The following is a 27,629-nucleotide window of genomic DNA, read 5'->3' as shown; positions in this document are numbered from 1 at the left end:
TCTGTCCACAATGCAAGGACTGGCTGCGCGCTCCCAACCCGAGCAATGTAGAATACAGGGATTGTGCACTTACCATTTTGGCAAAGAGAACAGGGTATTTCTGGGGTACATGGACTTTAATGAATTCACTAGCCATAATAGCACAGTCAGAAGCTTCCTTCAATTTTTGGGCATCCAGATAACTTTCCAGCAACTCTCTAAATAAAAAGTAAAAATGTATAGAAACAAAACTGTAAACATCCACGAATTACCAAAGCCAACAAGGCCCTGCAGTCCCCCGAGTCACACACTGTCTCTACAGAGAGGTGACCATAATGTATTTCAATGAGCCACCAAAAGCCGTAGGGGTTTGTGTGTAAAACATAAGATGGAGCCACAGAAAGGAGACAATCCGGGATCAGGAGGACTCACAGCATCAGGTCCGCTCTCCAGGTCTTATCGGCATCATCGATGTCACCCAATGACTGAACAATATTAACGAGGCTGGGAATAAGGAGATGGCGACTTCCAGGCGTCAGCAAAGGACGCACGGTTTGCAGGTACAAGACAGAGGCGTTATACACAAGGAAGTGATACCTGTGCGTGCAAAAAATAAGAAGAAGAACCTGTTTAATCTGGGGGCGACTGTCATAGATCATAACTTATATAAGAAATCTCAGGTCCTCCCACCAACAAGATTTCATTTATCACCTACATCACAAGAAAGCCGTCCTGTGCCTACGTGTGACCACTGCTCCATTCAATTCTATGGGGATGGTAATGCATATGTGTGACCAGTGCTCCATTCAATTCTATGGGGATGGTAATGCATATGTGTGACCAGTGCTCCATTCAATTCTATGGGGGTGGTAATGCATATGTGTGACCACTGCTCCATTCAATTCTATGGGGATGGTAATGCATATGTGTGACCAGTGCTCCATTCAATTCTATGGGAATGGTAATGCACGTGTGACCAGTGCTCCATTCAATTCTATGGGGGTGGTAATGCACGTGTGACCACTGCTCCATTCAATTCTATGGGGATGGTAATGCATATGTGTGACCACTGCTCCATTCAATTCTATGGGGATGGTAATGCATATGTGTGACCAGTGCTCCATTCAATTCTATGGGGGTGGTAATGCATATGTGTGACCACTGCTCCATTCAATTCTATGGGGATGGTAATGCATATGTGTGACCAGTGCTCCATTCAATTCTATGGGAATGGTAATGCACGTGTGACCAGTGCTCCATTCAATTCTATGGGGGTGGTAATGCACGTGTGACCACTGCTCCATTCAATTCTATGGGGATGGTAATGCATATGTGTGACCAGTGCTCCATTCAATTCTATGGGGATGGTAATGCATATGTGTGACCAGTGCTCCATTCAATTCTATGGGAATGGTAATGCACGTGTGACCAGTGCTCCATTCAATTCTATGGGGGTGGTAATGCACGTGTGACCACTGCTCCATTCAATTCTATGGGGATGGTAATGCATATGTGTGACCACTGCTCCATTCAATTCTATGGGGATGGTAATGCATATGTGTGACCAGTGCTCCATTCAATTCTATGGGGGTGGTAATGCATATGTGTGACCACTGCTCCATTCAATTCTATGGGGATGGTAATGCATATGTGTGACCACTGCTCCATTCAATTCTATGGGGATGGTAATGCATATGTGTGACCACTGCTCCATTCAATTCTATGGGGATGGTATTGCATATGTGTGACCAGTGCTCCATTCAATTCTATGGGGATGGTAATGCATATGTGTGACCACTGCTCCATTCAATTCTATGGGGATGGTAATGCATATGTGTGACCACTGCTCCATTCAATTCTATGGGGATGGTAATGCATATGTGTGACCACTGCTCCATTCAATTCTATGGGGGTGGTAATGCATATGTGTGACCAGTGCTCCATTCAATTCTATGGGGATGGTATTGCATATGTGTGACCAGTGCTCCATTCAATTCTATGGGGATGATAATGCATATGTGTGACCACTGCTCCATTCAATTCTATGGGAATGGTAATGCATATGTGTGACCACTGCTCCATTCAATTCTATGGGGATGGTAATGCATATGTGTGACCAGTGCTCCATTCAATTCTATGGGGATGGTAATGCATATGTGTGACCACTGCTCCATTCAATTCTATGGGGGTGGTAATGCATATGTGTGACCAGTGCTCCATTCAATTCTATGGGGATGGTATTGCATATGTGTGACCAGTGCTCCATTCAATTCTATGGGAATGGTAATGCATATGTGTGACCAGTGCTCCATTCAATTCTATGGGGATGGTAATGCACGTGTGACCACTGCTCCATTCAATTCTATGGGGGTGGTAATGCATATGTGTGACCACTGCTCCATTCAATTCTATGGGGATGGTATTGCATATGTGTGACCAGTGCTCCATTCAATTCTATGGGAATGGTAATGCATATGTGTGACCACTGCTCCATTCAATTCTATGGGGGTGGTAATGCACGTGTGACCACTGCTCCATTCAATTCTATGGGAATGGTAATGCATATGTGTGACCACTGCTCCATTCAATTCTATGGGGATGGTAATGCATATGTGTGACCAGTGCTCCATTCAATTCTATGGGGATGGTAATGCATATGTGTGACCACTGCTCCATTCAATTCTATGGGGATGGTAATGCATATGTGTGACCACTGCTCCATTCAATTCTATGGGGATGGTAATGCATATGTGTGACCAGTGCTCCATTCAATTCTATGGGGATGGTAATGCACATGTGTGACCACTGCTCCATTCAATTCTATGGGGATGGTAATGCATATGTGTGACCAGTGCTCCATTCAATTCTATGGGAATGGTAATGCATATGTGTGACCACTGCTCCATTCAATTCTATGGGGATGGTAATGCACATGTGTGACCACTGCTCCATTCAATTCTATGGGAATGGTAATGCACGTGTGACCACTGCTCCATTCAATTCTATGGGGATGGTAATGCATATATGTGACCACTGCTCCATTCAATTCTATGGGAATGGTAATGCATATGTGTGACCACTGCTCCATTCAATTCTATGGGAATGGTAATGCATGTGTGACCAGTGCTCCATTCAATTCTATGGGGATGGTAATGCACATGTGTGACCACTGCTCCATTCAATTCTATGGGGATGGTAATGCACATGTGTGACCACTGCTCCATTCAATTCTATGGGGATGGTATTGCATATGTGTGACCAGTGCTCCATTCAATTCTATGGGGATGGTAATGCATATGTGTGACCAGTGCTCCATTCAATTTTATGGGAATGGTAATGCATATGTGTGACCAGTGCTCCATTCAATTCTATGGGAATGGTATTGCACATGTGTGACCACTGCTCCATTCAATTCTATGGGAATGGTAATGCATGTGTGACCAGTGCTCCATTCAATTCTATGGGGATGGTAATGCACATGTGTGACCACTGCTCCATTCAATTCTATGGGGATGGTAATGCACATGTGTGACCACTGCTCCATTCAATTCTATGGGGATGGTATTGCATATGTGTGACCAGTGCTCCATTCAATTCTATGGGGATGGTAATGCATATGTGTGACCAGTGCTCCATTCAATTTTATGGGAATGGTAATGCATATGTGTGACCAGCGCTCCATTCAATTCTATGGGAATGGTAATGCACGTGTGACCACTGCTCCATTCAATTCTATGGGGATGGTAATGCATATGTGTGACCACTGCTCCATACAATTCTATGGGGGTGGTAATGCATATGTGTGACCACTGCTCCATTCAATTCTATGGGGGTGGTAATGCATATGTGTGACCACTGCTCCATTCAATTCTATGGGGATGGTAATGCATATGTGTGACCACTGCTCCATTCAATTCTATGGGGATGGTAATGCATATGTGTGACCACTGCTCCATTCAATTCTATGGGGATGGTAATGCATATGTGTGACCACTGCTCCATTCAATTCTATGGGGGTGGTAATGCATATGTGTGACCAGTGCTCCATTCAATTCTATGGGGATGGTATTGCATATGTGTGACCAGTGCTCCATTCAATTCTATGGGAATGGTAATGCATATGTGTGACCAGTGCTCCATTCAATTCTATGGGGATGGTAATGCACGTGTGACCACTGCTCCATTCAATTCTATGGGGGTGGTAATGCATATGTGTGACCACTGCTCCATTCAATTCTATGGGGATGGTATTGCATATGTGTGACCAGTGCTCCATTCAATTCTATGGGAATGGTAATGCATATGTGTGACCACTGCTCCATTCAATTCTATGGGGGTGGTAATGCACGTGTGACCACTGCTCCATTCAATTCTATGGGAATGGTAATGCATATGTGTGACCACTGCTCCATTCAATTCTATGGGGATGGTAATGCATATGTGTGACCAGTGCTCCATTCAATTCTATGGGGATGGTAATGCATATGTGTGACCAGTGCTCCATTCAATTCTATGGGGATGGTAATGCATATGTGTGACCACTGCTCCATTCAATTCTATGGGGATGGTAATGCATATGTGTGACCAGTGCTCCATTCAATTCTATGGGGATGGTAATGCACATGTGTGACCACTGCTCCATTCAATTCTATGGGGATGGTAATGCATATGTGTGACCAGTGCTCCATTCAATTCTATGGGAATGGTAATGCATATGTGTGACCACTGCTCCATTCAATTCTATGGGGATGGTAATGCACATGTGTGACCACTGCTCCATTCAATTCTATGGGAATGGTAATGCACGTGTGACCACTGCTCCATTCAATTCTATGGGGATGGTAATGCATATATGTGACCACTGCTCCATTCAATTCTATGGGAATGGTAATGCATATGTGTGACCAGTGCTCCATTCAATTCTATGGGAATGGTATTGCACATGTGTGACCACTGCTCCATTCAATTCTATGGGAATGGTAATGCATGTGTGACCAGTGCTCCATTCAATTCTATGGGGATGGTAATGCACATGTGTGACCACTGCTCCATTCAATTCTATGGGGATGGTAATGCACATGTGTGACCACTGCTCCATTCAATTCTATGGGGATGGTATTGCATATGTGTGACCAGTGCTCCATTCAATTCTATGGGGATGGTAATGCATATGTGTGACCAGTGCTCCATTCAATTTTATGGGAATGGTAATGCATATGTGTGACCAGTGCTCCATTCAATTCTATGGGAATGGTAATGCACGTGTGACCACTGCTCCATTCAATTCTATGGGGATGGTAATGCAGATGTGTGACCACTGCTCCATTCAATTCTATGGGAATGGTAATGCACGTGTGACCACTGCTCCATTCACTTCTTTGGGAATGGTAATGTGAATGTGTGACCACTGCTCCATTCAATTCAATAGGAATGGTATTGCACATGTGTGACCACTGCTCCATTCAATTCTATGGGGATGGTAATGCATATGTGTGACCAGTGCTCCATTCAATTCTATGGGAATGGTAATGCATATGTGTGACCAGTGCTCCATTCAATTCTATGGGGATGGTAATGCATATGTGTGACCACTGCTCCATTCAATTCTATGGGGATGGTATTGCATATGTGTGACCAGTGCTCCATTCAATTCTATGGGGATGGTAATGCATATGTGTGACCACTGCTCCATTCAATTCTATGGGGATGGTATTGCATATGTGTGACCAGTGCTCCATTCAATTCTATGGGGATGGTAATGCATATGTGTGACCACTGCTCCATTCAATTCTATGGGGATGGTAATGCATATGTGTGACCAGTGCTCCACTCAATTCTATGGGAATGGTAATGCATGTGTGACCAGTGCTCCATTCAATTCTATGGGAATGGTAATGCATGTGTGACCAGTGCTCCATTCAATTCTATGGGGATGGTAATGCACGTGTGACCACTGCTCCATTCAATTCTATGGGGATGGTATTGCATATGTGTGACCAGTGCTCCATTCAATTCTATGGGGATGGTAATGCATATGTGTGACCAGTGCTCCATTCAATTTTATGGGAATGGTAATGCATATGTGTGACCAGTGCTCCATTCAATTCTATGGGAATGGTAATGCACGTGTGACCACTGCTCCATTCAATTCTATGGGGATGGTAATGCAGATGTGTGACCACTGCTCCATTCAATTCTATGGGAATGGTAATGCACATGTGTGACCACTGCTCCATTCAATTCTATGGGAATGGTAATGCACATGTGTGACCACTGCTCCATTCAATTCTATGGGGATGGTAATGCATATGTGTGACCAGTGCTCCATTCAATTCTATGGGAATGGTAATGCATATGTGTGACCACTGCTCCATTCAATTCTATGGGGATGGTAATGCACATGTGTGACCACTGCTCCATTCAATTCAATGGGAATGGTAATGCACGTGTGACCACTGCTCCATTCAATTCTATGGGGATGGTAATGCATATATGTGACCACTGCTCCATTCAATTCTATGGGAATGGTAATGTATATGTGTGACCAGTGCTCCATTCAATTCTATGGGGATGGTAATGCAGATGTGTGACCACTGCTCCATTCAATTCTATGGGAATGGTAATGCACATGTGTGACCACTGCTCCATTCAATTCTATGGGGATGGTAATGCATATGTGTGACCACTGCTCCATTCAATTCTATGGGGATGGTAATGCAGATGTGTGACCACTGCTCCATTCAATTCTATGGGAATGGTAATGCACATGTGTGACCACTGCTCCATTCAATTCTATGGGGATGGTAATGCATATGTGTGACCAGTGCTCCATTCAATTCTATGGGAATGGTAATGCATATGTGTGACCACTGCTCCATTCAATTCTATGGGGATGGTAATGCACATGTGTGACCACTGCTCCATTCAATTCTATGGGAATGGTAATGCACGTGTGACCACTGCTCCATTCAATTCTATGGGGATGGTAATGCATATGTGTGACCAGTGCTCCATTCAATTCTATGGGAATGGTATTGCACATGTGTGACCACTGCTCCATTCAATTCTATGGGAATGGTATTGCACATGTGTGACCACTGCTCCATTCAATTCTATGGGGATGGTAATGCACATGTGTGACCACTGCTCCATTCAATTCTATGGGAATGGTAATGCATATGTGTGACCAGTGCTCCATTCAATTCTATGGGAATGGTATTGCACATGTGTGACCACTGCTCCATTCAATTCTATGGGAATGGTATTGCACATGTGTGACCACTGCTCCATTCAATTCTATGGGGATGGTAATGCACATGTGTGACCACTGCTCCATTAAATTCTATGGGAATGGTAATGCATGTGTGACCAGTGCTCCATTCAATTCTATGGGGATGGTAATGCACATGTGTGACCACTGCTCCATTCAATTCTATGGGGATGGTAATGCACATGTGTGACCACTGCTCCATTCAATTCTATGGGGATGGTATTGCATATGTGTGACCAGTGCTCCATTCAATTCTATGGGGATGGTAATGCATATGTGTGACCAGTGCTCCATTCAATTTTATGGGAATGGTAATGCATATGTGTGACCAGTGCTCCATTCAATTCTATGGGAATGGTAATGCATGTGTGACCACTGCGCCATTCAATTCTATGGGGATGGTAATGCAGATGTGTGACCACTGCTCCATTCAATTCTATGGGAATGGTAATGCACGTGTGACCACTGCTCCATTCACTTCTTTGGGAATGGTAATGTGAATGTGTGACCACTGCTCCATTCAATTCAATGGGAATGGTATTGCACATGTGTGACCACTGCTCCATTCAATTCTATGGGGATGGTAATGCATATGTGTGACCAGTGCTCCATTCAATTCTATGGGAATGGTAATGCATATGTGTGACCAGTGCTCCATTCAATTCTATGGGGATGGTAATGCATATGTGTGACCACTGCTCCATTCAATTCTATGGGGATGGTATTGCATATGTGTGACCAGTGCTCCATTCAATTCTATGGGGATGGTAATGCATATGTGTGACCACTGCTCCATTCAATTCTATGGGAATGGTAATGCATATGTGTGACCAGTGCTCCATTCAATTCTATGGGGATGGTAATGCATATGTGTGACCACTGCTCCATTCAATTCTATGGGGATGGTATTGCATATGTGTGACCAGTGCTCCATTCAATTCTATGGGGATGGTGATGCATATGTGTGATCACTGCTCCATTCAATTCTATGGGGATGGTATTGCATATGTGTGACCAGTGCTCCATTTAATTCTATGGGGATGGTAATGCATATGTGTGACCACTGCTCCATTTAATTCTATGGGAATGGTAATGCATATGTGTGACCAGTGCTCCATTCAATTCTATGGGAATGGTAATGCATATGTGTGACCACTGCTCCATTCAATTCTATGGGGATGGTATTGCATATGTGTGACCAGTGCTCCATTCAATTCTATGGGGATGGTAATGCATATGTGTGACCACTGCTCCATTCAATTCTATGGGAATGGTAATGCATATGTGTGACCAGTGCTCCATTCAATTCTATGGGGATGGTAATGCATATGTGTGACCAGTGCTCCATTCAATTCTATGGGAATGATATTGCAGATGTGTGACCACTGCTCCATTCAATTCTATGGGGATGGTAATGAATATGTGTGACCACTGCTCGATTCAATTCTATGGGAATGGTAATGCATATGTGTGACCAGTGCTCCATTCAATTCTATGGGGATGGTAATGCATATATGTGACCACTGCTCCATTCAATTCTATGGGAATGGTAATGCATATGTGTGACCAGTGCTCCATTCAATTCTATGGGAATGGTATTGCACATGTGTGACCACTGCTCCATTCAATTCTATGGGAATGGTAATGCATGTGTGACCAGTGCTCCATTCAATTCTATGGGGATGGTAATGCACATGTGTGACCACTGCTCCATTCAATTCTATGGGGATGGTAATGCACATGTGTGACCACTGCTCCATTCAATTCTATGGGGATGGTATTGCATATGTGTGACCAGTGCTCCATTCAATTCTATGGGGATGGTAATGCATATGTGTGACCAGTGCTCCATTCAATTTTATGGGAATGGTAATGCATATGTGTGACCAGTGCTCCATTCAATTCTATGGGAATGGTAATGCACGTCTGACCACTGCGCCATTCAATTCTATGGGGATGGTAATGCAGATGTGTGACCACTGCTCCATTCAATTCTATGGGAATGGTAATGCACGTGTGACCACTGCTCCATTCACTTCTTTGGGAATGGTAATGTGAATGTGTGACCACTGCTCCATTCAATTCAATGGGAATGGTATTGCACATGTGTGACCACTGCTCCATTCAATTCTATGGGGATGGTAATGCATATGTGTGTCCAGTGCTCCATTCAATTCTATGGGAATGGTAATGCATATGTGTGACCAGTGCTCCATTCAATTCTATGGGGATGGTAATGCATATGTGTGACCACTGCTCCATTCAATTCTATGGGGATGGTATTGCATATGTGTGACCAGTGCTCCATTCAATTCTATGGGGATGGTAATGCATATGTGTGACCACTGCTCCATTCAATTCTATGGGAATGGTACTGCATATGTGTGACCACTGCTCCATTCAATTCTATGGGGATGGTAATGCATATGTGTGACCACTGCTCCATTCAATTCTATGGGAATGGTACTGCATATGTGTGACCAGTGCTCCATTCAATTCTATGGGGATGGTAATGCATATGTGTGACCACTGCTCCATTCAATTCTATGGGGATGGTATTGCATATGTGTGACCAGTGCTCCATTCAATTCTATGGGGATGGTAATGCATATGTGTGACCACTGCTCCATTCAATTCTATGGGGATGGTATTGCACATGTGTGACCACTGCTCCATTCAATTCTATGGGAATGGTAATGCATGTGTGACCAGTGCTCCATTCAATTCTATGGGGATGGTAATGCACATGTGTGACCACTGCTCCATTCAATTCTATGGGGATGGTAATGCACATGTGTGACCACTGCTCCATTCAATTCTATGGGGATGGTATTGCATATGTGTGACCAGTGCTCCATTCAATTCTATGGGGATGGTAATGCATATGTGTGACCAGTGCTCCATTCAATTTTATGGGAATGGTAATGCATATGTGTGACCAGTGCTCCATTCAATTCTATGGGAATGGTAATGCACGTGTGACCACTGCGCCATTCAATTCTATGGGGATGGTAATGCAGATGTGTGACCACTGCTCCATTCAATTCTATGGGAATGGTAATGCACGTGTGACCACTGCTCCATTCACTTCTTTGGGAATGGTAATGTGAATGTGTGACCACTGCTCCATTCAATTCAATGGGAATGGTATTGCACATGTGTGACCACTGCTCCATTCAATTCTATGGGGATGGTAATGCATATGTGTGACCAGTGCTCCATTCAATTCTATGGGAATGGTAATGCATATGTGTGACCAGTGCTCCATTCAATTCTATGGGGATGGTAATGCATATGTGTGACCACTGCTCCATTCAATTCTATGGGGATGGTATTGCATATGTGTGACCAGTGCTCCATTCAATTCTATGGGGATGGTAATGCATATGTGTGACCACTGCTCCATTCAATTCTATGGGAATGGTACTGCATATGTGTGACCACTGCTCCATTCAATTCTATGGGGATGGTAATGCATATGTGTGACCACTGCTCCATTCAATTCTATGGGAATGGTACTGCATATGTGTGACCAGTGCTCCATTCAATTCTATGGGGACGGTAATGCATATGTGTGACCACTGCTCCATTCAATTCTATGGGGATGGTATTGCATATGTGTGACCAGTGCTCCATTCAATTCTATGGGGATGGTAATGCATATGTGTGACCACTGCTCCATTCAATTCTATGGGGATGGTATTGCATATGTGTGACCAGTGCTCCATTCAATTCTATGGGGATGGTAATGCATATGTGTGACCACTGCTCCATTCAATTCTATGGGGATGGTATTGCATATGTGTGACCACTGCTCCATTAAATTCTATGGGGATGGTATTGCATATGTGTGACCACTGCTCCATTCAATTCTATGGGAATGGTAATGCATATGTGTGACCAGTGCTCCATTCAATTCTATGGGGATGGTAATGCACATGTGTGACCACTGCTCCATTCAATTCTATGGGGATGGTAATGCATATGTGTGACCACTGCTCCATTCAATTCTATGGGAATGGTAATGCATATGTGTGACCAGTGCTCCATTCAGTTCTATGGGAATGGTAATGCATATGTGTGACCACTGCTCCATTCAATTCTATGGGGATGGTATTGCATATGTGTGACCAGTGCTCCATTCAATTCTATGGGGATGGTAATGCATATGTGTGACCACTGCTCCATTCAGTTCTATGGGAATGGTAATGCATATGTGTGACCACTGCTCCATTCAATTCTATGGGGATGGTATTGCATATGTGTGACCAGTGCTCCATTCAATTCTATGGGGATGGTAATGCATATGTGTGACCAGTGCTCCATTCAATTCTATGGGGATGGTAATGCATATGTGTGACCAGTGCTCCATTCAATTCTATGGGAATGATATTGCAGATGTGTGACCACTGCTCCATTCAATTCTATGGGGATGGTAATGCATATGTGTGACCACTGCTCGATTCAATTCTATGGGAATGGTAATGCATATGTGTGACCAGTGCTCCATTCAATTCTATGGGAATGGTAATGCATATGTGTGACCAGTGCTCCATTCAATTCTATGGGGATGGTATTGCATATGTGTGACCAGTGCTCCATTCAATTCTATGGGGATGGTAATGCATATGTGTGACCAGTGCTCCATTCAATTCTATGGGGATGGTAATGCATATGTGTGACCACTGCTCCATTCAATTCTATGGGAATGATATTGCAGATGTGTGACCACTGCTCCATTCAATTCTATGGGGATGGTAATGCATATGTGTGACCAGTACTCCATTCAATTCTATGGGAATGGTAATGCAAATGTGTGACCAGTGCTCCATTCAATTCTATGGGGATGGTATTGCATATGTGTGACCAGTGCTCCATTCAATTCTATGGGGATGGTAATGCATATGTGTGACCAGTGCTCCATTCAATTCTATGGGAATGATATTGCAGATGTGTGACCACTGCTCCATTCAATTCTATGGGAATGGTAATGCACGTGTGACCACTGCTCCATTCACTTCTTTGGGAATGGTAATGTGAATGTGTGACCACTGCTCCATTCAATTCTATGGGAATGGTAATGCATATGTGTGACCACTGCTCCATTCAATTCTATGGGAATGGTAATGCATATGTGTGACCAGTGCTCCATTCAATTCTATGGGAGTGGTATTGCACATGTGTGACCACTGCTCCATTCAATTCTATGGGAATGGTAATGCATATGTGTGACCAGTGCTCCATTCAATTCTATGGGAGTGGTAATGCACGTGTGACCACTGCTCCATTCACTTCTTTGGGAATGGTAATGTGAATGTGTGACCCTCTGCTCCATTCACTTCTTTGGGAATGGTAATGTGAATGTGTGACCCTCTGCTCCATTCAATTCTATGAGAGTGTTAATCTGCAAGCGTGACTAACACTCTATTCACTTCTATGGGAGTGGTAATGCATATGTGTGACCACTGTTCCATTCAACTCCATTGGAGTGGTAATGCACATTTGTAGAAAGAAGAAAAATAAGCCAGCTCACCCTTGATGCATAAACCAATCTTCAGGAGCACGGACCCGCTGTGTCCAGGCGTATAAAGTCCAAAAAAGAAAAGAATGTCCAGCTTCACTGAATCCGTAAAAAAGAGTTTTCTTTATTCACAAACTTTGAACATGGAGGATACAGACTTCAGCACGAACCATATGGGTAAGAATCTCAACGCGTTTCTGGAGATTAAGCTCCCTTAATCATGACATTACGATTAAGGCTATGTGCACACGTTCAGGATTTCTCGCAGAAAATTCCTGAGAATTCCGGACATTTTCTGCAAGAAATCCGCAAGAAAACCGCATGCGTTTTTGCCGCGATTTTGCCGCGGCTTTGACGCGTTTTTGCCGCGGTTTTTTCCGGACACTTCCCAATGCATTTTGGAGTGGGAAATCCGCAAAAAAAATGGAAAATTAATGAACATGCTGCGATTTTTACCGCGATGCGTTTTTTTCACGGAAAAAAACGCATCATGTGCACAAAACATGCAGAATTCATTCTAAATGATGGGATGCTTATTGTATGCGTTTTTTTTTTGCGGTTTTATAGCGTTTTTTATCAGGAAAACCCGTGAAAAAACCGCGAAAAAAACGCAACGTGTGCACACAGCCTAAGGGAGCTTAGTCTCCAGAAACGCGTTGAGATTCTTACCCATATGGTTCGTGCTGAAGTCTGTATCCTCTATGTTCAAAGTTTGTGAATAAAGAAAACTCTTTTTTACAGATTCGGTGAAGCTGGACATTCCTTTCTTTAATGCAAATTTGTGACTACTGCTCCATTCAACTCTATGGGATTGGTAATGCACATGTGACCACTGTTCCATTCCAATCTATGGGAGAGATAATACACATGTGACCACTGCTTCATTCACTTCTATGGGAGCACATGTGTCATCACTGCTCCATTCTTCTGATCTGGGACCAGAGGGCATGTATGAATTATACTTACTTCAGTTAAATGTACATGTATTTAGCAAAAAAAAAAAAATGAAAAAAGTGACGTTAGGCCCCAATATTTTTAATAACCAGTTAGGGGAAAGCAAACAACTGGAGGCTCATATTAATAGGCTGGGAAGACCCATGGATATTGGCTAGCCCTCAGCCACCCCAGAAATGGCGCATCTATTAGATATACCAATTCTGGCGCATAGCCTCATCTCTTCCGATTGACTTGGTGCGATAGCAATCGGAGTAAAAGGATTGTGGGGTTGATGTCAGCAATTGGCGCCGACATCAAGCTCTGGGATAAGTAATGGAGAGGTGTCAGACACCCAATTACTAAACTTGTATTAAAAAAAATAAATATGCATACAAAAAAGTCCTTTATTTGTAAAAATCAGTTCTAGAATTTCCTTACTTCACCCATTTATTAAAAATATTAAAATCCAAGCTGGTTCGTCGTAGTCCCCATGGAAGTCCCACGACGATCCCCGTTCAGTGTACGGAGCCCTGTTCAAAGAATGAAGCTCCGTAGTTTCACACTACGAAGTCTCACACTGTACTCCGCGAGAACCCAGCTGCTCCGACGAGCGGTGCCGTCAGTAAGGTTACCGCAGTTCACACTCGCCGAGTCTCAAGCTGCGCAGCGCGAGAGCTGGAATGATGAGCTGCGACATAACCGGCATTACAAGACCAGCTCACAGCTGTCTGCTTTCTCTTAGCTGGTTATTAAAAATAAGGGGGGCTCCACACCTGCAAAAAATGAACCTGTCCAAGTGTAGGTGCCACCATCAGCCCCATAGATTATAATGAGTGTGTTTAAGTGTCTCCAGTACAGGTGAAAACGGTCACCACAGGTACTGGAGACACTGACGTGTGAAGGCCTAGCACCGTGACAGCTGCTCCTCACACTGTACAGGGGGTTGTCCACTACTAGAACAACCCTTCTCATTCTGATTGTTGGCCCCGGTTAAAATAAAAATCCTTAGGCTGTGTGCACACGTTGTGGATTTGATTGGAGTTCCGCAGCGTTTTTTGCCGCACGGAATTGCATCAAATCCGCAGTGTAGTGCACAGCCAATGTAAGTCTATGGGAGCCGAAGACTTGTTGTGCACATGCTGCGGAAAAAGCCGCACCGAAACGCAGCATGTCACTTCTTTTGTGCGGATCTGCAGCATTTCTGCACCCATAGACTTGCATTGAGTCAGGCAAATCCACAGCAAAACCGCAGATGTAAAAAAGATCTGCAGTTTTGCTGCGGATATGGGTCCGAGAAACGCTGCAGTTCGGCAGAAGGGAAGGGTGTGGGCGGAGTGAGGGCGGAGTGTGGGCGGTGACTGAGTGCGTGTCTGTGTGAGGGCGGGGTCTGCGGGCTGTCCGGGTGTGTGCGCCGCTGTGCGGGACTGTTTGGGTGTGTATGGGACTGTGCGGGTGTGTGCTGGACTGTGCGGGTGTGTGCTGGACTGTGCGAGTGTGTGCTGGACTGTGCGGGCGTGTGCTGGACTGTGCGGGCGTGTGCTGGACTGTGCGGGCATGTGCTGGACTGTGCGGGTGTGCGCGGGACTGTGCGGAGCTGTCCGGGTGTGTGCGGGAATGTGCGGGGCTGTCCGGGTGTGTGCGGGACTGTGCGGGGGGTCTTTGGGGGTGTTTGTGTGTGCAGGCATATTCCGATGGGACTACAAGTCCCATCGGGCTATGCCTGCTACAGTGACAGTGAGTGACACATTAGCCAATGATGGGACAGTAGTAGTCCCATCATCCGGCTAATGTGTTGAATGTGAAAAAAAAAACAAAAAAACACATGTACAGTATATACAACACGCAACACACCATGCAACATGCCACATACAGTACATACATACAGTACATACAATACATACATAGACATACAGTACATATAACAGAGTACATACTCACCATCACCTTGTCACCTTGATCCCCGAAGCCAGTGTCACCTGTAAAAAACATTAAAATAATAAACAAACACTATACTCCCTGATCCGCAGAAATCCAATTAAAACGAGTGTCCCACGACGATCTCCCGTGGAGAGCAGCAGCATCAGTTGATGCGACCGTTCTCCAGGGGCTCCAAGAATACAAAGACGGAAGATATGCTTCCGCACTGTATTCCTCCGCCACTGTAAAAAATAGTCCCTAGTCTCACTTGTGCCACTGCTGTGTGGGAAAATTCCCACGCAGCAATGCCATAAAGTGAGACCCTGAACTAAGGTAACCTCAGTGATGCACTGCAGGAGCCATTGTCTCCTGTCAGTGTGTCACTGAAGGTCTATAGAGCAGTGACATCACCAAATGTCACTGTTCTATAGGGGAGATCGTCGTGGGACCCTCGTTATTAATTGGACTGCGTCGGACAGGGAGTATACGGTTTATTATTTTACATATTTGCAGGTGATCGAGTATGGCAAGTATGGTTACATTAAGAATAATAAAAAAATCATTTTTTTCTGGCTGTGCCTTTATTTTTTAAGCCTTTCACTACTCTAGGATTAGTAATGGATAGTCGTATTATTGACGCCTCTCCATTATTAACAGGGCTGAATGTCACCTAACAATAGCAAGGTGACATTAACCCCTTATTACCCCATATCCCACCATTACTCAGGAGTGGGAAGAGAGAGACTAAGTGCCGGAATTGGTGCATCTTACAGATGCGCCATTTCTGGGACGACTGTGGGCTGGTATTTGTAGCCGGGGAGGGGCAAATATCCATGGCCCCTCTCTAGGCTATGAATATCAGCCCGCAGCTCTCTGCGTAGCCTTTATGGCTATAAAATATAGGGGGACCCCACTTCATTTTTTGGGGGGGTCCCCCTATTTTAATAGCCAGTAAAGGCTATGCACACAGCTGCGGGCTGATATTCATAGCCTGGGAGGGGCCATGTGTATTACCCCCTTCCCAGGCTACAAATATTGGCCCACGGCCGTCGGCTTTCCCCCTCTGGCGCAGAAAATTGCGCGGGACCCACGCCATTTTTTTTTTAATTAAACATTAATAAACATCGGCCTTGCTATTATATATCTATGGATAATAGATATATTTATAGACATATCTATCCATATATCTATAGGGTATGTGTCCACGGGCCGGATTGCCAGCGCTTTGGAAGGAGCGGAAAACTCGCTCCACCCAAAGAGCCACCCCCTCCTGTACGTGCGATGATTCCGGATGTGTTCATTGCTCACATCAGGAATCTCCGCACCCCATACATAAGACCCTGTGATTTACCTTGCGGCGACGGAGCGTTCCCGCAAGGTAAACAGACATACTGCGTTCTGAAAAGACACGCCGCATGTCCGTAAACGCAGGGCCGCCGGATGCGTGTTCGCACGCATAGTGGAGACGGGATTTCATAAAATCCCCTCCACTATGCTGTAACATCTGGACGCAGCGAGTTGTACTGTGCGGTTGTACGCAGCATCCAATCCGCAGCTAATCCGGATGTAATCCTGAACGTGGACACCTACCGTACACTATCCATACATCTATCAATACATATATCTATCCAGAGATATATCTATCCAGATAGATCTATAGATAGATAGATGTATGCATCTATAGATCTATCTATATGTAGATCTATCTATCCATCTCATTCCTTCTATCTATCTATAGATCTATCTATCTATCTACAGGTCCTTCTCAAAAAATTAGCATATAGTGTTAAATTTCATTATTTACCATAATGTAATGATTACAATTAAACTTTCATATATTATAGATTCATTATCCACCAACTGAAATTTGTCAGGTCTTTTATTGTTTTAATACTGATGATTTTGGCATACAACTCCTGATAACCCAAAAAACCTGTCTCAATAAATTAGCATATCAAGAAAAGGTTCTCTAAACGACCTATTACCCTAATCTTCTGAATCAACTAATTAACTCTAAACACATGCAAAAGATACCTGAGGCTTTTATAAACTCCCTGCCGGGTTCATTACTCAAAACCCCCATCATGGGTAAGACTAGCGACCTGACAGATGTCAAGAAGGCCATCATTGACACCCTCAAGCAAGAGGGTAAGACCCAGAAAGAAATTTCTCAACAAATAGGCTGTTCCCAGAGTGCTGTATCAAGGCACCTCAATGGTAAGTCTGTTGGAAGGAAACAATGTGGCAGAAAACGCTGTACAACGAGAAGAGGAGACCGGACCCTGAGGAAGATTGTGGAGAAGGACCGATTCCAGACCTTGGGGAACCTGAGGAAGCAGTGGACTGAGTCTGGTGTGGAAACATCCAGAGCCACCGTGCACAGGCGTGTGCAGGAAATGGGCTACAGGTGCCGCATTCCCCAGGTAAAGCCACTTTTGAGCTACAGAGAAGCAGCACTGGACTGTTGCTAAGTGGTCCCAAGTACTTTTTTCTGATGAAAGCAAATTTTGCATGTCATTCGGAAATCAAGGTGCCAGAGTCTGGAGGAAGACTGGGGAGAAGGAAATGCCAAAATGCCTGAAGTCCAGTGTCAAATACCCACAGTCAGTGATGGTGTGGGGTGCCATGTCAGCTGCTGGTGTTGGTCCACTGTGTTTCATCAAGGGCAGGGTCAATGCAGCTAGCTATCAGGAGATTTTGGAGCACTTCATGCTTCCATCGGCTGAAATGCTTTATGGAGATGAAGATTTCATTTTTCAGCACGACCTGGCACCTGCTCACAGTGCCAAAACCACTGGTAAATGGTTTACTGACCATGGTATTACTGTGCTCAATTGGCCTGCCAACTCTCCTGACCTGAACCCCATAGAGAATCTGTGGGATATTGTGAAGAGAAAGTTGAGAGACGCAAGACCCAACACTCTGGATGAGCTTAAGGCCGCTATTGAAGCATCCTGGGCCTCCATAACATCTCAGCAGTGTCACAGGCTGATTGCCTCCATGCCACGCCGCATTGAAGCAGTCATTTCTGCCAAAGGATTCCCGACCAAGTATTGAGTGCATAACTGAACATTATTATTTGTTGGTTTTTTTGTTTGTTATTAAAAAACACTTTTATTTGATTGGATGGGTGAAATATGCTAATTTATTGAGACAGGTTTTTTGGGTTATCAGGAGTTGTATGCCAAAATCATCAGTATTAAAACAATAAAAGACCTGACAAATTTCAGTTGGTGGATAATGAATCTATAATATATGAAAGTTTAATTGTAATCATTACATTATGGTAAATAATGAAATTTAACACTATATGCTAATTTTTTGAGAAGGACCTGTATATATCTGTGTGTGTAATGGAGTGTGGGTTGGACAAATGTAAAAGAGGAGGTTGGACAATAATGACATCAGAATTTTTTTTTTTGTTCAATAATACATCTTTATTTAGCTTTCAAAAATGCATTCAAAAACGCATTAAAAACCGCATAAAAACTGCGCAAAAATTGCATCAAAAACACAGCTGTGTTTTCTGCCAGGAGATGCAGATTTTGTGCACCCAAATCTGCAACGTGTGCACACAGTCTTATACTCACCTCCTGTCCCGGCACCGTTCCAGTGGTGTCGGAACTCGCGTTCCCAGGGGCTAATGTTGTTACGTCAGATGAGCCTGGGGCCCAATCAGCACTGGCATCACTGTCCCCACCTTCGGACGTATAAGTAATTGTAGTGATTGACAGTGATTGGCGAGCAAGGCGAGTGCCGACACGGATATGGAAGGCGATTATAAGTGTTTTTACATTAATGGGGGCAAACATTCAGAATGAAAAAGGGGTTGCCCTACTGGTGGACAACCCCTTTAGGGGATCATTTTCATGTAGTCTCGACCCAGCCTGACATATCACAGGGTAAAGTAAGAGTCGGGAGTGCAAGCTGCCACACAACTGCAGTTTTGTAAGATTGGGTTCAAATGGGCATATTTCATGGTCTGTATAAGGATCAAAATGCCCGGACTGACTGCGCGTCTCCTGAACCGAAACTACAGGATCATAGACACATATGAAGCTGGAAGTTTGGTTCAGTCCAGGCATGGCAGTCCGTATACAGACTGTGAAATATAGGGATTTTTGTGTACTCACCGTAAAATCCTTTTCTCCGAGCCATTCATTGGGGGACACAGACCATGGGTGTATGCTGCTGCCACCAGGAGGCTGACACTAAGTAACACAAAGAAAGTTAGCTCCTCCCCAGCAGTATACACCCTCCTGCTGGCCCCCAGCTAACCAGTTCGGTGCAAAAGCAGTAGGAGATCAATAGCAACATATAAACGTATAGCATGTCACATTATATAAGAGAGTATAAAAATATCAAAAGATAAAAACAAAGCATAAGCTAAGGGTGGGAGCTGTGTCCCCCAATGAATGGCTCGGAGAAAAGGATTTTACGGTGAGTACACAAAAATCCCTATTTCTCCTTCGCCTCATTGGGGGACACAGACCATGGGACGTCCCAAAGCAGTCCCTGGGTGGGGACATCATCAGATCAGGCCGTGTAACCGCTACTTACAAGTGCGCCACCGCGGCCTGCAAGGTCCGCCTGCCCCGACTCACATCTGTGGAAGTATGTGAATAAAAGTGCTTCAAGAATGTATGCGGACTGGAGGAGTTCACAAGCTTGCGGTCGTGCTTGCCGAAGTCTGGAACCTAGAGCCCTCAGACAGGGAGATAGGCTGACATCTAGCTCGGAAGGACTCCTGGATGGAGAAAACAATCCACCAGGCTAACCTGGCCGAAGAAACGGCTAGACCCTTCCTGCGACTGTCAGGAAGCCTACTTACCATCGAGAAAGCCAAGTAAAGCGTCCAACCCTTGGCAGGACGCCATTCTCGATACGTACCCACTCGAAGCACTCACTCCTTCCAGGTTATAGAGGATCCCTTCCGAGGTGTGTGGATCGGAGCCGAAAGAGATGAGAGAACGATTCCCCTGCAACAGTGGGAATACAATACCACCTTGGCAATGAGGGAAGGGGATGTCCTGAGGGCAACCCTGCCTTGAGGTAATAAGGAAAAAAGACAAAGAACAGAATGTCGAGTTCCGAAGACTCATCAGGAGTACAAGAACGCAAAGAAAGAAGGGAAGAGACCTTCCCTGATAGTGAAGGCTGTCCGGGTCCAAAAAAGGAGTCCACTGTAAAAAGCCGAGGATCATTAGGGTCCCACGGATCTAACGGTACGCGGTAGGGAAGAACTACAGGTTAAGGCTCCCTGCAAGAAAGTCCATCTTCCCAGATTTGTCGCAATAAGACGGAAAACTAGCAGAACAGCAAGCGAGAAAAACCCTGACATGGTCAGTGCGGTTCTCCCGGGATCCCTGGAGCCCTTCCTGCTTCCGAAAAGATCTCAGAAGAAGTAGAAGAGGAGTTATAGAAATTGGTCCCATGGAAGAGTAGAGCATGCACTGCGATGGTCTTGAAAGTCAAGGCCAAACCATGAACCGGAGCACATAGGCGTTCAGCTTGGACGCCATCTGACCTACATCTGGAGAAGTCTAGTGAAGGCAGATCCGATGGAAGACTTCCGAATGAAGTTCCCACTCAGTAGAGGAGGAACCCTGACGGCTGAACATGTGTGCTGCCCAGAGCACTACTCCAGGGATATGTACTGGTGAGATCCCTGAATGAAAGATCTCGGCTCGTCAGAGAGAGAGAGGTGCCTGGGCCATGGCGCTTGACTGTGGGTAAACCGAAGACCCGCCTAAAGTCAGTGGGCCTGCTGCAGGATTAGATGTACCGTACAGAACTCCAGGGAAAAGATCGGAAGAAGACTGGCCTTGGAATTCCCCAATGACCATTGGACCAAGAGAAGGCTCTGGGAGAGGAAGGAGCTCAGAGAATACTCTTTGAAAGCCTGATAGATCTGCAGAAAAAAAGGGCGCAGCGAAGGAAACTGCTTCCATTGTCGTCCTTTTCCTCAGAACCCTCCTAGCGAATTGAATGAACCGAGGGAATGAGATATGAAGTGCGCAAGCTCTCTGTTGAAGAACCACGAGCTTGACTCGAGAGAGAAAAAACCATCCTGCGGGGCAGGATCATCCTGAAAAAAGGATCTGCTGAACTGGGAAAGAGGAAAAGAAACTTGTCTAAGTTTAGCTGCTAGCCCAGAGAAAGGGTATTGCAAGAGATATAGACGACTCAGCGTAGTCCTAGAAGAGCAGCTACAAAGTCGACCAAAAAGAGCAGGACGACCATGCTTCTATGATGCAAGAAGTACACGACAACCGACATGACCCTTGCGACCACACTGGTGTGGTAGCCAGGCCGGAGGACAAGGTCGTGACTAGAAAATGCTGTTCGCAAATGGAAAGGAAGAAATTTACTTTCACTGGGGATAGAACCCATGTTTCCCACTCAATAGTCAAAGACCTTAACCACTCAGCCATCAGCTGACCTTGAAGAGATTGTTGTAGCGGGGAGAAATAGGCATGTGAGGGTAAGACTCCCGAATGACTAAGGATGCCAGAAAAGTCCACCTCTTTCTGATGAAGTAATGGCTGAGCGGAGAAACTCCATCGGAAAAAGGGGAGGACCTTGACAAAGGTTGTTAGAAGTTTGAAGTCCAGGAATGGTGACACTTTACGTTCCCTCCATTTTTGGAACCAAGATCCCTAGATCTAGACTATCCTGGACAATGCTTCCACTGCTGGTTGGGTCTGTAGAGGAGATACGATCCCTGCTAGTCTCCCGCTCAGAAAATTAGATTGGCCAGCTATACTGTTGAAAACAAAGTAGCTAAGGTCTCTGACCAGGAGACCATTGGTCAAGCCACCCATGTGGTGGCTAAGGAAGGGAAAAGCGCTGAACCCGAAACCACAAGACGGAACGAGCTAGGTTTGCTATCCGACCGTCTGTGGTAATTTAAAAAAAAAATGATACATCGGGCAGGAATACCAGTAGGTATACCACAAGAATTACAACCCGGATAGTCTGCCAAGAGACAGAATACGGGACTGCGACCAGCAGGTCTCTAGCCATCGACGTGCAGAGTAGAAAAAAAGGAACCCTCAATCCACCGTCCTCTTAACAGGGGCGTGGAGAGGAATCGTCCGCTTTCTTGCATCATGCGCTAAATAGCGATGATACAAAAGGAGGGGTGCTTGGACGCCAAAAATGTGTGCCTCCGTACATCCTCAGAGTAGAAGTCCCCGAGTGGACAGGGCAGATGTCTGGCAATAGGCCTAAATGCAGAAGAGGATACACGGAGGCGACAATCCATATGCTCGTCTGTTGAAAGTGTGGGCGGAAATCGGAGCCCCTTAAAGGACCCGTTACCATAAAAATCCGACCCGGTATGGCATCCAGCTTAGAGGCTTCTGTCCAGTGCATCGCCCGTCAACCTGTTGATGATATAAAGAGAGAGAGTCCCTCTTTCTCAGAAGCTCTGGCAAATCAAGGCAATATCCGATCCATATTTCGCATTGTTCTCAACCAAACATGGGGGAGAGATCAGGAAAAGAAAACTTCCGTTTTGTAGAACCTGTACGTTATTCAAGGATACTTGCGGCCCCTGCTAGCCGGCGACTCCTAATGTAGAAGAGGGAGCATGTTGAGTGCTCCAGAGTTCAGTTAGGGAGACCAGTTTAGGATTGCTGATGTGCTCTTAGGGCCAGTCAATACTGGTCATGCGCCTTTAAGACCAGGGAATACTGGTCCTGTGCCTTTAAGAGGAGGACATACTGTTCATGTGCGTCATGTGCCATCAAGAACCAAGGCCTGCTGGTCATGTGCCTTTAAGAAACAGGACGTACTTGACATGCACCTTTAAGTCCAAGACATACTGGTCATGAGCCCTTAAAACCAGGGCCTACTGGTCATTTGCGTATAAGACCAGGGCATACTGGACATGTGCCTTTAAGACCAGGGCATACTGGTCATGTGCCTTTAAGACCAGGGCATACTGGTCATGTGTTTATAAGACCAGAGCATACTGGACATGTGCCTTTAAGTCCAGGGTATAATGGTCACGTGTCTCTAAGACCAGGGCATACTGGTCGAGTACCTTTAAAAGCAGGAGAGTAGAAGTCCCCGTGTACTGGTCACCTTTAAAAACCACGGCATGCTGGACAAACGCCTTAAGACCAGGGCATACTGGTCATGTGCCTTTAAGACCAGAGCATACTGGTCATGAGCGTACTGGTCATGGGAGATTAAGACCAGGGCATACTGGTCACTAGCGTTTAAGACCGAAGAGTACTGGTCACGTGCCTTTAAGACCAGGGCATACTGGTCATGAGTCATTAAGACCAGGAAATACTGGTAACGTGTTTTGAAGGCCAGGGCATACTAGTCACGTACCTTTAAGACCAGGGCATGCTGGTCACGTGCCCTTAAGGCCAGGGCATACTTGTCATGTGTGGTCGTGTGCCTTTAAGACCGGGAATGCTGGTCATGCTCCTTTAAGACCAGGAATGCTGGACAAGACCGGGGCATCTTTTAAAAGGATAATGCCAGAGATGGAATCCCAGGAGGGGAACTAGGTACTCTGGGAGGAGCCGGGATAGGCGCAGCGAAGGCTCCTGAGCTCAATTGATTAAGCACTATGAGAAAGGTGACCGGCTCTGCTGGTAATGTGCCCCTTTTACACTAGGGAACTCTTAAGACCAGGGAATCTGGAGAAGGGTTTATGAGAAAAACCATGGAAAAAGACTGGGGATGCACGTATAAGCCCAGCGACTACTGGGCATGAGACAAGCCCAGCGGCTACTGGGCATGAGACTTAAAGACCAGGGGACCTGAGCCCCAGAGAATGCGGGTCCCAAGTATTTAAAACCGTGATGTTAGTGCCTTTATGCTGCCGGACGTGCGGATTTGCGGGGGAGGGGAGCGATTCACCTTACCGGGATTCTGAGTCCCCCGTCTGGAATAGCGCTGACCTCAGCGCTGAAAACCGCCGGCAGCAGCCCCTTCCAGAAGAACTAGGGGCCGGAAACTCCGCAGCCCCTTCCTGAGGTCAGGGAGAAGATGGCCGCCGAGATCTCGTCCTGCCCGAGAAGTGCCAGAATAGGGGGGCGGAGCCGCTAGAGTAAAGCCGGCGGGGGGCGGGGCTTCCCGGAATGTGGCCTAAACAGGGCCGAAGCCGGGGACTAAATTTATAGAGTCGGCCGGCGCGCACCCGCGGACTGAAGGGAAAGGGACCGCGAAGCTCTGTGGGGACCCTGCCGCTATGGAGCCCACCTATGACCGCCAAAAAAGTCAATTATTAACGTGCACTTACCCCGTACAGGTAGGAGCTGTGCCCGGGAAGATAGGACGGTGTAGGGTTGGGGAACCTCCATCCACCAAACCTGCAGAAGAGGGGTGGAGAGGAACCGTCTGCCTCCTTCCATCATCTGCCTTTTCAGTGGTGATGCAGTGGGGGCTGCTCGGACGCCACGTTGGAAGGTGCCTCTGTACAGCCGAGGGTAAAACCTGGTGGACAGGGCTAAATGTCCGGCAATAAAAAGGCCTGGCTGCAGAGGAGGATACTGAAGGTGAAACTCCAGTGCTCATCTGATAAGGGAGGGGGGAGATCGGTGCCCATGAAGAGGCCCGTCGCCCCTAAAATCAGCTCAGGCAGTGGCTTCCCACGTCGCAGGAGAGGATACGGAGAGGTAAAACTCCCGTGCTCGCCTGTTGTTGGTTCGGGGGAGATCGGACCATGAAAGAATCCGTCGCCCGCTTCGTCCGTTGTAAAAGGTAAAAAGGTAAAAAGGAAAAAAGGTAAAATCTTTGGGTCTGAATAGCAGACCCGTCCGTGTGCCTCCTACGGACACTAAGCAAGAACTGGTTAGCTGGGAGCCAGCAGGAGGGTGTATACTGCAGGGGAGGAGCTAACTTTCTTTGTATTACTTAGTGTCAGCCTCCTGGTGGCAGCAGCATACACCCATGGTCTGTCCCCCCCAATGAGGCGAAGGAGAAATACCTGTATGAATCTGGCCGAAAGCTTTGAGGATCTTAGATTGTTGCAGCTGCGATCCAAACTAAAAAACGGAATATATCTCATACGTCCTTGGTTACTGAATTGCCACCCAGCAAAGATGTATGAGATACATCCATGGCAGGGAGAGGGTAAAAGGGGAACAGACAGTCATAACTTCAAGAAAGTCAATGTTTGGGCGCAGGCAGGCGGAAGGATAAATCGGATCGAGATCAGAACGCAATGCTCGGACTGGCAGACGGATCTCCCGACCCAAGAGTGACAGCTTCATATATTTCTGTACACCTGTCACGTCCAGGTTGGGAGACCCGCCGGCCAGTCCGAGCACAGCGTTTCGATCTCTCGATTTGTACGACCGTCTGACTGCACCTTTATCATAAGTTGTCAAAGGTGAAATCAAGAAGAAAACATTGGTGATGTACATGGTCTCAGAATGACACTGTGCTATAAACGATCACAACCCCGCTCCGCTCCTACCTCTGCTGCTGTTTCGCAAAATCGATTGTCTTGAGATAATACGCCACTGACTTTTCTAGGTCTCTCTAGAAGAAAAGAAAAAAGGTCACCGGGACGCATAAAGGTGATCACAAACAGCTGAACACGTAAGGATAATATGTGATAGAATATAATGATAATATGCTGAGGATAATACACTATGATGATGTACAAACAGCACAAACAGAAGCAGGAGGGCTGAGATTCTCAGTGCAGTATTGTCCAGCTTGATACCCTGCAATTAAAGGGGGTGTCCGGTCCAAACTGATAAGTGTGCAATGACTCTGCAGGCTTCTGATCCAGGTCCGGAGGGTATGTATGAATTATACATATTCCCGGCCAGTGGAGTGAGGCCGCGCCCTCTAGGTGGCCACGCCCACTGGACAGCTTCGGCTCAGTACAAGTGTATGAAAGCAATGCCACGCCCACTGGACAGCTTCGGCTCAGTACAAGTGTATGAAAGCAATGCCACACCCACTGGACAGCTTCAGCAATGCCACGCCCACTGGACAGCTTCAGCTCAGTACAAGTGTATGAAAGCAATGCCACACCAACTGGACAGCTTCAGCTCAGTACAAGTGTATGAAAGCAATGCCATGCCCACTGGACAGCTTCAGCTCAGTACAAGTGTATGAAAGCAATGCCATGCCCACTGGACAGCTTCAGCTCAGTACAAGTGTATGAAAGCAATGCCATGCCCACTGGACAGCTTCGGCTCAGTACAAGTGTATGAAAGCAATGCCACGCCCACTGGACAGCTTCAGCTCAGTACAAGTGTATGAAAGCAATGCCACGCCCACTAGACAGCTTCGGCTCAGTACAAGTGTATGAAAGCAATGCCACGCCCACTGGACAGCTTCGGCTCAGTACAAGTGTATGAAAGCAATGCCACGCCCACTGGACAGCTTCGGCTCAGTACAAGTGTATGAAAGCAATGCCATGCCCACTGGACAGCTTCGGCTCAGTACAAGTGTATGAAAGCAATGCCATGCCCACTGGACAGCTTCGGCTCAGTACAAGTGTATGAAAGCAATGCCACGCCCACTGGACAGCTTCGGCTCAGTACAAGTGTATGAAAGCAATGCCACGCCCACTGGACAGCTTCGGCTCAGTACAAGTGTATGAAAGCAATGCCACGCCCACTGGACAGCTTCGGCTCAGTACAAGTGTATGAAAGCAATGCCACGCCCACTGGACAGCTTCGGCTCAGTACAAGTGTATGAAAGCAATGCCACGCCCACTGGACAGCTTCGGCTCAGTACAAGTGTATGAAAGCAATGCCACGCCCACTGGACAGCTTCAGCTCAGTACAAGTGTATGAAAGCAATGCCACGCCCACTGGACAGCTTCAGCTCAGTACAAGTGTATGAAAGCAATGCCACGCCCACTGGACAGCTTCGGCTCAGTACAAGTGTATGAAAGCAATGCCACGCCCACTGGACAGCTTCGGCTCAGTACAAGTGTATGAAAGCAATGCCATGCCCACTGGACAGCTTCGGCTCAGTACAAGTGTATGAAAGCAATGCCATGCCCACTGGACAGCT

The 27,629-nt window shown here is 46.0% G+C and overlaps 1 protein-coding gene across 1 annotated transcript in view; it reads right to left on the bottom strand.

The window, feature by feature from the left end:
* The window catches only part of CFAP46 (cilia and flagella associated protein 46), a 239,476-nt gene that overhangs the window by 204,013 nt on the left and 7,834 nt on the right, over nt 1–27,629 (bottom strand). Inside the window, exons 4-6 of the mRNA XM_069753829.1 lie at nt 26,068–26,132; nt 412–576; nt 74–197 (exon numbers count right to left, since the gene is read on the bottom strand). Coding sequence (XP_069609930.1) covers nt 74–197; nt 412–576; nt 26,068–26,132 — 354 coding nt within the window. The remainder of the gene's footprint in view (nt 1–73; nt 198–411; nt 577–26,067; nt 26,133–27,629) is intronic.

The sequence above is a fragment of the Ranitomeya imitator genome, chromosome 2 (assembly GCF_032444005.1).
Source record: "Ranitomeya imitator isolate aRanImi1 chromosome 2, aRanImi1.pri, whole genome shotgun sequence".
In the NCBI taxonomy this organism is placed as follows: Eukaryota; Metazoa; Chordata; class Amphibia; order Anura; family Dendrobatidae; genus Ranitomeya; species Ranitomeya imitator.
Note: the sequence above shows the minus strand (reverse complement) of the source record. Positions and strands in the feature narration are given on the sequence as shown.